We start from the raw sequence: 16,225 nt of genomic DNA on the forward strand, positions 1-16,225 counted from the left end.
TTGAGCTCTTATATTAGTAAGTGATTTTCAAGCTAATGGATCTACATGCTTAAATAGTTTTGCTTGTTCCTTTTATTGTGAGAAGATAAAGTTTCTCAAGTTGATATTTGTTTGCTTTCAGTAGTGCAAGGTTTTTAAATATTTTGTCTTTTGGATCAGCCCACCACCCTTTGACATAAGTCCAAATATTTTTACAGAGTATTAATACAAATAACAGTTGAACAATACTGAAATGTTCTCAGGTTATGCTTGAATTGATAATTTTTTATAATTATGTATCATTATATAAAACACATGATTAATAATGCAGTATCTTACTAAAACAGTCCTGTGGATAAGAAAAGTCTGATAAAGTGACTATGCAGAAATAAAACAAAGAAATACTTTGTTTGGCAAATGGATGAAATTCCTTTAGGTGCCTAAAAAGGTGTCAGTGAGATGGATGAGACAGGAAATTGCAAGAGCTCACAGTATTGCGTAGCAACTCTGAAAAATCAGAATAGACCGATGTAGAAGAAAAAAAGAAAGATGACTACTTTGAGCAAGAAATGACTTGTCAGCAGCCTCTCTGTAAATGTCCTGAAATAGTTTGCTAGCACATTTATCTCAAACTGTCAATAACCAGACCATTAGAAAAATCTTGTAATTAATGGTTTTACTTTCTTCTTGACAGACAAAAACTTATGATTCTGTTACTGATAAATTTATGGACTTCTCCTTTGAAAAGGTAATTCTCTTCCAAACACTTTTTCTATGATTATATTTCTACTTTTATGATTTATCTCTCAAAGCAAAAATTACACAGATGTTTTTTTCTTAAAGACACACAGTGCTTACATGCTGTTTTATAAACGGATGGAACCAGAGGAGGAAAATGGCAAAGACTACAAATTTGATGTTTCATCAGAATTGCTGGAGGTACAAGTTGATTTGTTTTAACACTGATTTTAAAATACTATAGGAAATCCTAAACAAATCAGGAATCTGAATAAACAGAGGAAAGCAAATATAACTTAAATCAATAAGATGACAATTCTTTCATTTAGCTGTCTTCTTTAGAATGTTATATGCTAAGAAGTAAATTAACTGTCCACTGTATGTAAATTTTAGACATTTTCTCATTCTGTCCTTTATTTTTTAATTCAGATATCTGAATCATTCTGCTTCGTATTTGTAAAAAATGGTAGAGCACTGTTTTTTGGTTTTGTGCTTATCAACATTTTCTGAACAGTTGCAATATTGCAGGAAGTATTTTCGTTAACCACAGTCCTTTTCATCCTTTTTTTCCTCAGCAACTTATCGCTTTGAGGGGAGATAGAGAATAGTTCCACCTGTTTGTTTGCACTTTTGCTAGTGGGTTGTGAAATTCTAAGTGAAAGCAAGATAAGATTGTGCCTATTTGTGCTTGTGATGGGGAGCATCATTCAGAAAACGATCCCTTCCTCCCCATAGTCATAGAGTAGCACAAGTGTGAGTAAAAGAGGTAGGGAAAACAAAAACCAGCAAGACCTCCATATCCCTGTTCTCCTCAGTGGTGAGGGCTGTTCTCAGGATACCTGGCTGTTTACATAAAGATACTATTTAAGCCATGTATGGTCTGAGGAACTGGAAAAGGCAACACACAGGAGCAGAGTATTTCACTAAGGATCTCACTGTGCTGGATGTATCCCCAATATGGGATTTGTGAGACATTCTTCTCCCTGTTTATCACCTGAAAAGCCTGTTTCCCTGCTCCCTCTGGCCAGAAGTGTTGCTTTATGATCTGTCACATGGTAGGTTCTGAACTTAAAAAGACTCTTCATCCTTAGCCAGCAGATCAGATTGTGCTTTTCATTCCTCTCAGTCTTGAAAATAATAATAGATTTTATCAGAGTTAAACTTTAAAACTATTTTTATTTTAAAAAAATGCTACAACCTGATTTGGTCAAAAACATACTTTTGAAGGGAGGAACAGGGGGACCTGGCATGAAATCCTTTTCTGGTTAATTGATGGAGAGTCAAATCTTACTGCTTACGAATTTATGAAAAGTTCACAGAGTTCATCAGGCTTTGGTTCAGAACTTCCATCTTTAGCATACCTAGCTAGGCTGCTGGGAAGTCTTAACTGATCTCACTTAGTGAAACTATGTGTTTATAGAGAGCTTTTTGTGTTGTTAAGTTACTACGCTATTGCAGACATCAAAATACGGTCTTAAGCTGTGGCGCTTTTTTTAACATGTTGGACCAGTTCTCAACATTTCAGCCTAAAAATGTGAGTAATTAAGTTGTAAAACAGAGATCACAGAAGGAGGAGAAGGTTCTGAGCTCCGTTCTGCAGTTATACAGCCCCCCAAAATAATATTCACTTTAGTGTGGAAAAAGAACTCTGAACCAGTCCTTTAAAATAAAGGAAATGTTTCCAGGAATAATTTTTCAAAAGAAAAAATCTTGTTCCTTTAGCCATGGCAAGCATTTAAATACTTTTAAAGTTATGCTTATGTAGTGAAATAAACTGCTTTCTTGTATCTGATGTTAGCATTTTTTCTTCAGTGGATATGGCATGATAACATGCAGTTTCTTCAAGACAAGAACATTTTTGAACATACATATTTTGGGTAAGTTTTTCTTAAAAAAATGTAATATTAATACTTCTTTTCTTCTTGCAGATTTTCATTATTTATTTTAATTAACAAATAAAATTACTGACTCTAGGTTTATGTGGCAGTTGTGTAGTAGCATCCCAAGCACACTACCTGATCCAAAGGCAGTTTCCCTGATGACAGCAAAGGTAAGTACTTCAAAAGTATATTGTGCTTATTTTAAATTTTACCTTCTTTACATTTTAATTCAGGCATTCTGTAATTAATGGTGAAATATTTTTTTTTTCCAGTTAAGCACTTCCTTTGTACTAGAGACATTTATTCATTCAAAGGAAAAGGTATTCTATTTACTTGTAAACCTTCATTAAATAACTGCATGAATATAGTGAAAAGTACATCTATACTTTTCATTTTAAATGTATGATTTTGACATGTATTAAGTACCATAGATGATACAAAGTTAATTTTTATAGTAAACATAATGGAAAAAAGTGTGGGTTCTGCTTTTAGCCTACTTTGCCTCAGCAGTGCATCAGGAACAACAGATCTTGTGAAATTCATGGGTGATTTGGGTTTTAACAAGCACTTGTTAAAGTCTGATGTAGAGGGGAGTGTTTACCACTCAGCAGAGCTGTGCTCATTAATTTTTAAGTTACAAATACTAATATGAACAAAAAGAAAGTTCTATTTTATCTGAAACATCTTTATTCTCAGTCAGATTTTACTTCTTTCTCATCTATGGTGGCGTAATGTTACTAATTCTAGATTGTCTGGGATTAGTAAGAATATGTAATAATCTGTAATTGGACAATTAGTCCAAAAGCATAGATACTGCTTGCATCAGTTTCAACCTATGTACTGTTATTTTTGAGTAGGTGCAACGTATCACTAGTTTATAAAGTGTTCAGTGTTTAACTATATTCTTAAGATTCAGTGTTCTAACTGACCACTTAGAAATGTTTAAAGATTATGTTGCAATTTATTATTTTAAGTTACAGTTTTTCTGTATTTCTTTTTACAGCCTACAATGCTTCAGTGGATTGAACTGTTAACAAAACAGTTTAATAACAGTCAGGCAGCTTGTGAAGTAAGTGACTTAGGAACTCAGCAAAGTACAAACCAACTTTCTATGTATTGTTTAACTTTCCTGGAGGTTCGTATCCCTGGAATATTTTGGACTATGAGCTACTGTATTTGGCATATTTGTGCACTATGAGATGAAATTCATCCTCTCTGAATACTGCAGATTCTGGGGAATGACTTGACTTTTATTTTCAGACACCTGCGATGAGACCATAGGCAAAAATCATTTTGTCACTAGAATAGAAGACACACGATGTCACAGCCTCTTTATTTGATTATTACATACAGGTTTGTGTCATCAAGAGGTGTGTAACTGAAATTGCACAAGAGAAATGGAGAGACAGACTAATGTTTAAAGACCGGAATGGCAGGGACTGGAGTTGAATCCAAGGGAAGAGGGCAGTGAAATTAACGGCTGCGGTGCAGTGTGAAGAACCGCAGAAGGGAATAACAGCTGATGTCAGACTTAGCTGAAAACAAATTAATATAGTGCCTTTCTTGTGAAGCTGAGGATCTTGAATCCAATGTGTAGAAAGACTGAAAACTCCTGGAAGAAGGAGATAAAAAATGGAGGAATGTTTTTTTTATATGATTTTTTGGGGGACACTGCCTGAAGGGACTCTGGGACAAAGTGGAGAGGGTCAGTGAAACTGTAGCCGAAGAGTTCACTGTGGTGTTTGTGAAAACAGTTTTGAGATACTGAAGGAAACTTTGTGATAGTCTTTCTGTGACAGTTTGAATGTGCAAGGACTCCAATACGTACAGTATCGTGCATCAGACCTTATTTAGTATGAATGAATTAAATTAATTTTTTTTTATAATTGGTTCTAGGTTGTTAAATTGTTATGTAACATTCAGTATTTGGGTGATAAAGTTTCATTTGTGTGGTGTAGTCCTAAGATACTTAAAATGAGTGAAGACATTTAATATAGTAAAAAATACTCAGGTATAAAATAAAAGGAACAACAGCTTGTATTCTTTAATTTAAAGTGTCTTTCCTTGTGAATAAAACAAAATTCATGGAGTCAGAATACTCAGCTGTACTATTTGCTGAGTCTAACTTTGAATGAATCATTCTGTTATTTTTAAAATGCAAAAGGGAACTCATTCAGGAACTACATTCTTGTTTAAGCTTATCCCTATTCTACAAGATTTTTCAGTTTATCCTTCATTGTAAGCATCATTCTTTATTCTGTTAACATCACTTTTCAGGATAAGCATGTCCTTCCAGAGAGCTGAATAATGGCATGCAGAACATAGGGATAAGAATATACTGGATATAAATTTATATTGATGTGCACTGCTATTGATCTTTATTCCTTTCTTGTCATGCACGGAAGACATTTAAATTTCCCTTGGATTAATACTTGCTTATTCCTTAATAATAGTAACATCAATTTCTCTTCAGACTTTAATATCATGCAAAAAGAAGATTGGACTAGAACAAGTTTGGAACGAAACTAACAAAGTATGTATCTTCTGCAGTGGTTTTTGGATCGTATGGCTGATGATGATTGGTGGCCAATGCAGATTCTAATAAAGTGTCCCAATCAGATTGTGAGACAGGTAAGAAAACATGTCCCTTTTTAAGTCAGGTGACTACTTGACCCATGAACAGAAATGGATAATTATTATGACACATACAATGGTTCTGAAAGTTTCTATTAATACTTGTAGTTATCTTATTCTTTTCCATTCTTGCATATGATTTAGAGAAAATATTTGGCCATGGGAGCATTATTAATGTTTGAATCAAAAACAATGTTACTATAGGGCCATAGTGGTACAGTTAGGATCACAAAATGTCACAATAGATACAAATTAAGGTTTCTACAAGTCCCACATGATCTCTGCAGATTTAAACGCTTCACATTTTAAATGTTTTTCTTCAGAATTGATTCAACAATAATGCATCCAGACACACATTCAGAAAATAACCAGTAATAAATTATGTAGATTCAATACTCCTAATGGAATGCTTCACTTCTAAACTTCTGCCTTTGGGTTTCGTAGATAGATTTAATTATGCCACAAATTTTGTTAATACCCTTTTCTGACAATGTTTAAAATTGAAAAAACCCTACATTAGTAGCATTTGGATATTCACATGTACAAATGCTATTAATAGTTTCGCCCGTGTACTGTTTTTGCAAGTCATTTAGGTAAAAACGTTAGCAATTACTTTATCTTACCTGAACCCTTCAATTGGTTTAACTTTTCTGATTATTAAAGTACTACTTCCCTATAAAGCCACATATAGTTTTTGTATGCAGCGCATAATTAAAGGAATATATTTCACAGGAGAACTCTATGCAAGATCTTAGGCAAAGCTCTAATCCTTGATGAATGTTTTACAGATTAAAAATTACTAGAAGGAATTTCCTTAAAATTTTCACATAAATTCTTAAAGCCAGAAGCAAAATAAAAAAATGTTTGCCAAAAATATCTAAACATTTCCAGAAAGAGAGATAGAAGAAAAAAATAACGTTTGTGAGCAGCAGTCTTAAGTCATGTTTCAGTAGTATACAGCACACACCGATATTGAAAACTGATTTGAGCGTCCCTCCATAAGGTCTGTTTATAAAAAACAGGTTTGACTATTTTGTTAAAAGATGATGTGTCAGTACACTAATAAGTGGGTTGTGGGGGGGTCTCAACCTCAGCTTTAACTTTGAATCATATAGAGCTGGAAGTAGTACTTGGAGACAGGATATTCTTTTGCTTAGAAAGTATGTATTGACGTATATGCAAAAGAATGAACATGTGGAGTTCATTTACTTATGCATTTGCAGATGTTCCAGCGTTTGTGTATTCATGTGATACAGAGACTGAGGCCAGTGCATGCACATCTTTATCTCCAGCCAGGAATGGAAGACTGGTAAAATAACACCACCTGAAAACTTCTATTTATGACATGCACTACAGAAACTGCTTTTGTTTAATTAATTATTGAGAATGGTCTTGTAAACCTAAAATAGTACTGGTTTAACTGTTCTTTATTATTCTACCCAAAATGCTCTATTTAATAATATTATTGTGGTTGGAAAAGCCAGTGTCTGAAGAGACATTCTTTGAAACATTTGTTCCCTTAGACTAGATTTTCAGCAGTCTTTCTTTTCACTGCCAGTAATACGCTACAAGTGTAAATATCTCTACTTATGCATGAGAATCCAACTGTAAATTGGATCCAAAGGCATATAGGTTCAAATTTAAATTTGTACATCCAGTAAAAGAAATTGGAGGTGAGAGTCTAGTCCTGTATCATATAGCTAAATCACAGTTTTTGTCAAAAAGTAGAAGAAAACTATTGGCTTCTATTTTGTTCTGCTAGTTATCAAGAAAACTGTCACTTTGTCTCCAATTATGAAATATTTATTCTTTTTGATAGATAATGAGAAGAAGGTGTTTTTTCTTTCCTCTCTTGGGTTAAGCTTGTGATCCTGATAATAACTTTTTTCCAGAGAAAAAATGGCAGAGTCTGTAATAACTATAGTGCCATAGCAAAATTCAGGACATGAAGATAAGATTTTCATGGCAAAAAGTAGAATTTAATTTTCTCTGGAAGCCTTACTTTAAAAGATTCTGCCACTTGGTTTGTTCAGTGATAAGTTCCAACTTTCAGTAGATGAATAAGGTTGAAAGTGCATTTTTTCTGCCTTGCCAGGATCCTGTGTATGTGTTTAGGAGATGGCCTTTCTTTAATTCCACAATAAAATTAGCTCTAACAGCATTCTTTCTTGAAACTCAGGAAAACTGACATGCAAATCAAGAAGATAATTTTAAGTAGCAGATCCCCTAATACTTTTTTTTTTTTAGGAATTCTTTTCCTGACTAGAATAGTTTCAGAATACTGATTTTATTAACCTTTCAACATTTGGAATGATGGATACTACCTTAGTTTAAGCAATGTTTTATCTAGGCGGTACTTGGCATGAGAAAAGGTGTTAGAGGTCTGAATGTGACAATAAGTCAGAGTAGAAAACTGTAAGTTTTTCTGGTTTTTTGTTTTTGGTTTTTTTTGTTTTGGTTTGGTTTTGTTTTTTTTTACTAATACAAGATGATTTTATGTTCCACATATTGTGTGAAATATCTAAATTGGATTTTGTTTTCAGTTCGGATGACATGGATGGTCCTGTGGAAGACATTGGCAGTCGCTCTTGTGTAACACGCTTCGTGAAGACACTCTTGTCAATTATGGAGCATGGTGTTAAGCCTCACAGTAAACATCTCACGGAATACTTTGCCTTTCTTTATGAATTTGCCAAAATGGGAGAAGAGGAAGTAAGTATAGCCTTGCAATTTTGGAGATTAGGAATGTATATGCATGTACATATTTTCAAGTAATACAATATCTACATATTTCAGAGTCAGTTCTTGCTTTCACTGCAAGCCATATCTACAATGGTCCATTTCTACATGGGAACTAAAGGACCTGAAAATGTAAGTTTGAATATCTTGTGTAACAGGAACGAGTCTTTCATATTTTACATATGTGATCATTATGTCTGTGTCTCTTGAACCATCTTTCAGCTGTTAAATTAAAATTGCTTCGCTTGTACAATTTATTTTGAGTGAATATAATAGTTTAAAACAATGCTGAATTGGCTCTGCTATAAACCAGAGTTTTCTGTTTATTATAGGAATAGATCTTAAGTAGAAGCAAGTAAAGTTGCCCTCATCATGCTATTGATGGTAACAATCGATTGTTTACTCTTATTGTACAACTTAAGCTTTTATGTTTACTTGCTTTTTTTAATTAAATAGACCACCATATCAGGCTGTGTAGTGACTTCAACCAACTTACTTTTTGCATTTGTAAATACAATTTAGCTTATGCAAAATGAGTGCTTCAACACAAAAATCAGGTGATTAGATGTTTACCTGGTTTGATTCATGCAAATTTATTAAGTTGTTTTGACTAAAGAGAGGACAGAATATATGTAAAATCTTGTACAGATCTTAAAATGTCCACATGGAAGTGATCTTTTTTTCCTTCAGCCACATGTTGAAGTACTTTCTGAGGAAGAAGGTGAAGAAGAGGAAGAAGAGGAAGATATACTTTCTTTAGCGGAAGAAAAATACAGGCCTGCTGCCCTGGAAAAGATGATTGCCCTGATTGCTCTTCTAGTTGAACAGTCTCGCTCAGAAAGGCAAGAGCTTCTGAAAAACCAAAGTAAATTCTAATCTAAGCTAGTTCAGAAAGGAATTAGAGATTTTATGTGTTTGGGGTTTTGTGGGGTTTGTTTGTTTGTTTGTTTTGGTGGGCTTTTTAACAGCATAAAAGAGCTTGTATATGGGCCCATTATATTTTTAACCATTTAAAAGATAAATGCTTTATCATTGTTGACCAAATAAAAGACTCAGGCTAAATCCTTAGATGCATTCAGTTGCCCACATTTGTGTTTCTTTTTTTATTTGGTCTAAGTAGAAAATATTATTTTTGTTCAGTTTTATGTCAATAACTTTATTTTCTCTTGTATATTGTGATACTGAAGAATATAAACTAACACTCAGTCCTGTATTTCTCCTTACCCTTGCTTAATAATCTCTGAAGTAAAATGATAAAGTTGTTTTTGTATTTTAGGCATTTGACTTTGTCACAAAATGACATGGCAGCATTAACAGGAGGAAAGGTAATTAATTTAAATATGACTGTATAAGCCTCAAAAAACCACACATATGTATGTGTATATATGTAATTGTAGAGGGTGTACTAATATCTTATTATTTGTTGCAGGGCTTTCCTTTTTTGTTTCAACATATCCGTGATGGTATCAACATCAGGCAAACTTGCAATCTCATTTTCAGTTTGTGTCGGTACAATAATCGACTCGCAGAACATGTAAGTATCAGAAACTATTTGCTATTTGTTGAAAGTCTTATCTAATAAGTGTAATGGGGTGATTTTTGTTATTTTAACTGAATAAGCACAAGTCTAAGTGAGTTTTGTTTGTTTTGTTTTTAAGATTGTGTCCATGCTTTTCACATCTATAGCAAAGTTGACTCCTGAGGTATGTAAACGTACTGCCTGTATATTAAATAATTTGTGTTAATATTTTTCTGTTTTAAATTATTTAAATAATCTTTTGCTAATCAAAAATCTTGCATGGAAGATGATCCATGGAAGTTTTTGTGACATTAAATGAAGGCTAACTGCACTGTATTTTAAGTTTTCTAAAGCAGAAATCTGGTATGCAGTTTAAGGTAAAAGTTTTATTCAAAGCCAAATAACATATTTCTAGGTTCTCCACCACCAGGATACCTGGCTGTTTACATAAAGATACCATTTCCACCATCTAATTGGTAACAATAAAACATTTATGGTAGAATAACTGGAGATATGTAATTATTGTCAGTTCTTCAAGTTTTGGGGCACTACTTTGTAGTTCTGTGCATGCAAACACATTTCTTCAGTCAGAATAAATTCCTGCCCTGGTAATAACAAAAATATTGAAAGTTCCAAATAGATTCCACATGAAAAATGTATACAGAGTGGAGAAATGTATGCTCACACAAGGACATTCTTGTCTACTGCTGTCAGAAAAGAAAAAATAATCAGGAAAAACTGAGGGTGTGTTTAGCAGAGGAAGCATGATCATGGCTGGAAAAGCAGCATATAATAAATCATTCTCACAACAGCTTTGCTTTGTGTGATAGAATGGGCACTATCAGATGACAGTCTACTTCCCTCCTGTCATGCTAACATTTGCTAAATTTGTATGCTTTTTTTGCTTTGCACATACGCACATGCACCGGAGGCATTTTTGGTGAGGTGCAAAATATATAATAATAATAGTAACCACTTTATTGAAGTATTGTTAAAAGCTGGGTAAGTCTTAGCAAACTTTAAAAAAAATCATATTAGATCCAACATGTTACAGTAGCAATGTTGGTGTTTTCAGAGGAAAACAGGATGCCAATAATAATAATCACTGTAAACCCTCAAAATGTGATGCTTTTGGGTAAACTTCTCAGGATCTGTGTTATATGTTATGCAAATACATAAAAATAATACCTTCTCTGACATAGTGAAATCTTCATCTATCTAAAACAGGATAAATTGGTGAATTCTTCAAGACTGTACAGCTTGGTTTTTTTACCCTCTTTGTTCAGAATAATGTCTGACCATGTCAGACAATGTGTACTGTTATTTCTGTGTAACTATATATTTTCTACTAGACTGATCCTATCTAGTATGATCATGTTGCCTTGCACTAGCTATAAAAAGTGTCTTAATTCTAATTAGGTGGCCAATTCTAGAATTAAGATATATATGTGTGTGTGTGTGGATTATTTACAGATTAAATAATGAGGGATTAAAAGTAATAAATGTTCATGTCAGAAGTTCATAGAAATATGTTTTTATGCAAATGTTTGGGGTGTGTTTTAAAGTCTGAAATGAACTAGATCAAACTAGATATTTTTATTTTTATGCATTGCAGGCAGCCAATCCTTTTTTCAAATTGCTGACCATGCTAATGGAATTTGCTGGTGGACCTCCAGGACCTTTGCTTCTTACATTCTGCAGAGGATATGGGAGGTACAACATGTCAAAGAAAATGGACGCTAAATTGTCTTTCTCTTGTTCATTCTTTTATGTGTATGAAAGGAGTTTACATTTAATTGTCATCCTTGCTGCCTCAATTCACTATTTTTTTAAATGACCATTTCTCTTTCAAATAAACAGCAACAGCTTATACACATTTTGAAGTATTAATGTTTTAAGTTTAAGTCTAAAAGTTTTAATGTTATTTTAACAGCATTCTGGTTAACTGGTATTTCAGTTTAAATTTTAGTTTAATGGGAAATTAGTTGATTCATAATAAGGGCCTAGAATGCTTCTTCTAGGCAAATTCCACTTATTTTTCTCCGTTACCCTATTGCAAGGACTGTAAAATGTTTCAAGGCCCATCATTTGTTAGGGTTTTTTTTGTCCATTATGTACTGGTTCTTTGAATATTTGTTTGACAGTTTTTCTTCTCTGTAAAATACTCATTGACATTTTTAACCCATAAAATAGTGCTAAATTGAATCTAGTGGATAATTGTTGTGGTGCCAGGACCATTCTTGCTTGCATTTCTAAAGCGAGAAAAGAGACTTTTAACCAAGTTGGCACAGAGATTAATTCCTTGATCTGAGCAACAGTTTAGGAATTCAAGCTTTCACTTCTGGTGAAACTGGTCTTTGAGTCCCAGTAAAATTTACTGTCTTTGTGACTAAGAACAGTGTATCCAGCCTGAAGGCTGCTGAGGACGAGCTGTTGAACATTCATTCACTTTAATACTCTTTAAGTGGGGCTGGGGTTTGGAAAGATTATGACTGTGCAGAATTAAGACCTCTGGTAAAACACAGACCTGTCTTACCCACTGAAGCACTGAGGGATAGAATGTGTATTGCTCTTCAAAAGCATTTTACTCCTGGTTAGGAGCAGTTGTACGATAGGAACCACTAGGTAATTTGGGAAAGCATGTACCAAGTGTTTGCTGGGTGTCTGATCCGAGTATGAATTAGCTGTAACTGTTGTACCTCAGGTAAAGAGAGTTTAAACAGTAGATCTCAAGGTCAAGAATTGCATCTAGCTGCTTTCTGTATATGGAGTAAAGCGGTAGGTTATGAATTTCTCTCAGCAATAAGGAAACCTTTTCAAGAGAGTTTTTGTAATTAAACTTCCTATGACAATTTGCAAGTTATAGTCAGCCACAAAGCTTAGGTATGTGATATGTCAGGCAATGCTCTCTATTTCCCTCTTTATTTGTACTACACAAACTGAACCTGCAGAGGAAGCAAGTGGGTGACAGGTTTCTGTTGGAAAGCCAAGCTTTTAGCAGTAGAAGTCATCAGTTCAGTCTGTGGTGTTGCCAGCATTATTATCCTTACCTTCTTGACACAGGTTTGAGATAGAAATTGGGAAGGCAGGGATTAGAGGCCCAGTAGTTAATGCACAGGCAGACAGATTTAGGTGTAGAACCTACTTTTGCAGCCACTCCAGTTTCTAGAACTTGTTAAAAAGTGATTGAGCTATGAAGACAGTGAACAATGATAGTCTCTTTCTTGGAGATACCTGCTAGCTATTACAAAGAAAACTTGACAGATCAATTTGTGATTTCTAAAAAAAGGGAGGAAATTGTTCTTAATGTGTTTCTTTTAAAATTGAGATTAAAATTTTAAATGCAGATTTTTAGTCATGTCAGCTGCTCATGTTCTTCAGGTGGATTAGAGTAGCTTGGAACAGCTTCAGCAATCCAGTTATTGCCAATGAATTCTTAGGTAGAGTGAGTTCCTTTTTCCTTCTCTGGGTGCCTGGGCCTCAAGGTAAAAAGAAAACTGTTTTTAAAACTAGCAAATGAGTGAACTACATGTGTTGGCCTTATAATATGTCAACAAATTTTAAACAACACAGAACCAGAAAGGCACAGGAAGCAACATTTTCTCCTTATTACCTGTAAGGCTTTGATAACTGTACAACAGCACTCCGCAGGCTTTTTGTTACCTTTGGAAAGCACTAGATTAATTTATTCCTTGAAATTGCATATTCATAAAAACCATAATAGTTACCCACAGTGTGAAGCTATATGAACATATTTGCGTAGCATCTCTGTTCTTTTGATATAACTTGTATAAAAATACTGATGCAGTGTTATGATTTTGTGTTAGTTATTTGAAAAAAACCAAACTTATTTATAAAGACAAGATTGTTCAGCTTTCTAAGTGCTTAACATTTCAACTCATAAGTATCTCACAATATGCAGAAAGGACATGTAACTTCCTGACTTAGACTGAACTTTCAAAACTCCAAACAGGATTCAGAAGCACAAACCACTGTGAAATCTAATAAGAGTTTTCTTTGTCTGCCAGAGCACCTCAGTCTTATTAGGCTTTGGTAGCCTGAAATAATTTTGAAGAAATATTTTTAAAGTCTTAGTAGTTATTTTTAGAGTTTTTTAATACAATCAGTACATAATATCAAGGTTAATGTATTCTTTTTAATTTTTCCACTCTTCTTTCAGGTCATTGAATACAACCCATCTCAGTGCCTGGATTGGCTGGCTGTGCAAACACCTCGAAATAAACTGGCTCACAGCTGGGTCTTGCAAAATATGGAAAACTGGGTTGAACGTTTTCTTCTGGCACACAACTATCCTAGAGTGAGAACTTGTAAGTTAATTTAAATCAAAGAAAATTCTTCTTTTGTTGTAGCAAGTTACTATGCGTGGGATATTCCTGGCACAAATTAAATACATGCTTTTGTGCTTGTCTTTTCTTTCTTTTCCAATTGTTTTAGAATTCCTCTATATTAAAATACTAGTACAACTGTGGTGCCTCGTCAAGGTGTGCTACCTGGTTTTGATGAAAACTGATTTCATAACTTGAATGATACATTACTAGGTTCTTCATTTTATGTGGTTAATCTACAAGATCCAGGAAGATCCAAAGAAGAAAAAGAGCTAATCCAAGAGGTGCTCCATAGTGTCCTTCACATAGTTGTACTGTAGGCAGGAGTAGTACCTGTTCTTTCACTCCTCACAGAGCAACCTTCAGTTGAGTCCTTTGAACTTGTTGATCAAGGAGAAGCCTGTGCTTCTCCCCAAGTCCAGGGTGTCCTGGCGTTCTACTTTGTTCTGCCAAGAATCGTGCTATCAGATTGCCAGATCATATGTATCTTTTATAAAGAAGATTCCCCAGTAACAGGCCACACGGAACTTTTATACATTTTCTGTGGTTGAAGGAGATGTAGAAACTGGAGGTACAGCTTTGCAACAGACTCTAGTTGTAAACATCCCTGAAGAGGTAATGATGTCTTGATAAAACAGTACACAATTTAGTCATAGAAATGATCTGCTTTTGCATTTCTGGGATAGGATGCATTGTGTTACAATAGTTAGAACCAAGCAACAGACAGGATTACAAGGTGAAGAGGCCTGAAAGCAAATCTTGACACCACTTCTAACATGCTAGTCTTATCCACTCTGATTTTTTTTTCATCTCCAGTGCGAATATAGTAGTACCAGATTCTGTAAAATGCTTTGAAATCTGTAAACAGAACACACAATGTAATTTAACTTCTGATTAAATGACTGCTATGCATGTGTGTCATTTTTCAAAGGTGTAACAAATTTGTTTTTATTTGAAGCCGCAGCCTATCTCTTGGTGTCGCTTATTCCAAGCAATTCCTTCCGTCAGATGTTCCGATCAACCCGCTCCTTGCACATCCCTACACGCGACCTGCCTCTTAGTCCAGATACTACGGTAGTTCTTCATCAAGTCTACAGTGTGCTTCTTGGCCTTCTTTCAAGAGCTAAGCTGTATGTTGATGCTGCTGTTCATGGCACTACAAAACTTGTGCCCTACTTCAGTTTCATGACATACTGTTTGATCTCAAAAACTGAGAAACTCATGTTTTCTACTTACTTCATGGACTTATGGAACCTTTTCCAGCCTAAACTTTCTGAGCCGGCTATAGCCACCAACCACAATAAACAGGCTTTGCTGTCTTTTTGGTACAACGTGTGTGTTGACTGTCCGGAGAACGTACGCCTTATTGTACAGAATCCTGTGGTGACGAAGAACATTGCCTTCAATTACATCCTTGCAGACCACGACGATCAGGATGTGGTGCTCTTTAACCGCGGGATGCTGCCTGCCTACTACGGCATCCTGCGCCTCTGCTGTGAGCAGTCCCCTGCGTTCACCAGGCAGTTGGCTTCTCATCAGAATATCCAGTGGGCCTTTAAGAATCTCACGCCCCATGCCAGTCAATACCCAGGAGTAAGTAGATTGATACCAAAAAATGGCATTTCCTTGTTAGTATTTCCTCTCTCACTGAATGGCTCTTTAAATGAAAAATATTCAAAGGTTTATTTCCAGTGGTGAAAGTATTCTATTTTGATTTCCTGGTATAAGTAATTAATACTGTGCTTAGATCTGGTTACAGTACTTTGTAGGGGAGGATTATTTTGGTGGTTTGGATTTTCTTCCTTGCTGTGTAGCAGTTGGAGAGATTTTTTTTTTTTCCGGAAGCCAGCACTGCCATTTCCACTGTTCTTCAACATTCTGTATGCCAGTCTAGTCATAAGACAGCAGGAGTAGCCTTTAATGGTGGTCTCAAGAAAGCATGTTGAATTCTAACACACTAAGTTGGAGGAATTGCCAGTGAGTTTCTTCTTTGCTTTCCGTTTCTGGAATAGGGCCAAGATTTAGCCTGTTGCATTCAAACAGAGGATGGCCTGGCATTCACCTTGGGAACACTGGTGTACCTTTTGCATAGCATTAGTACGCCGGGGGCTGCACTGTCTCTACAACATTATGAGACTTGCAGTAGAGAGTAGGTACTAGTTAAAATAGTCCACGTATAATGGTGAAAAAACAGGCTTACAAAGTTTTTAAAAGATAAAGTATGCGGTTTTGTATGATTACTCGGCAGATATTGCTTTGGGGATCCCTTAGGTGTGCAAGGACAGAAAGAATACCAAGATTTCCTTCACTCTGTAGAGGAGGATGCATGGAATCTTCTATATTGAACTTTGGTCTAGTTCAGCTCAGAGTAAATTTGTACTCTGACAGTC

The 16,225-nt window shown here is 35.0% G+C and overlaps 1 protein-coding gene across 1 annotated transcript in view; it reads left to right on the forward strand.

Moving 5' to 3' along the window:
- Positions 1–16,225, forward strand: part of LOC104467134 (ubiquitin carboxyl-terminal hydrolase 34-like) — a gene marked incomplete at its 5' end in the record, with an annotated part of 51,267 nt that overhangs the window by 20,518 nt on the left and 14,524 nt on the right. The window contains 18 exon segments of the mRNA XM_010080779.1: positions 674–727; positions 823–918; positions 2,530–2,594; positions 2,692–2,767; positions 2,870–2,917; positions 3,601–3,666; positions 5,148–5,228; positions 6,455–6,540; positions 7,775–7,943; positions 8,028–8,102; positions 8,661–8,812; positions 9,247–9,295; positions 9,400–9,504; positions 9,629–9,673; positions 11,105–11,165; positions 11,168–11,202; positions 13,670–13,817; positions 14,794–15,428. Coding sequence (XP_010079081.1) covers positions 674–727; positions 823–918; positions 2,530–2,594; positions 2,692–2,767; positions 2,870–2,917; positions 3,601–3,666; positions 5,148–5,228; positions 6,455–6,540; positions 7,775–7,943; positions 8,028–8,102; positions 8,661–8,812; positions 9,247–9,295; positions 9,400–9,504; positions 9,629–9,673; positions 11,105–11,165; positions 11,168–11,202; positions 13,670–13,817; positions 14,794–15,428 — 2,046 coding nt within the window.

Source organism: Pterocles gutturalis, unplaced genomic scaffold, assembly GCF_000699245.1.
Source record: "Pterocles gutturalis isolate BGI_N339 unplaced genomic scaffold, ASM69924v1 scaffold38719, whole genome shotgun sequence".
Taxonomy (NCBI): domain Eukaryota; kingdom Metazoa; phylum Chordata; class Aves; order Pterocliformes; family Pteroclidae; genus Pterocles; species Pterocles gutturalis.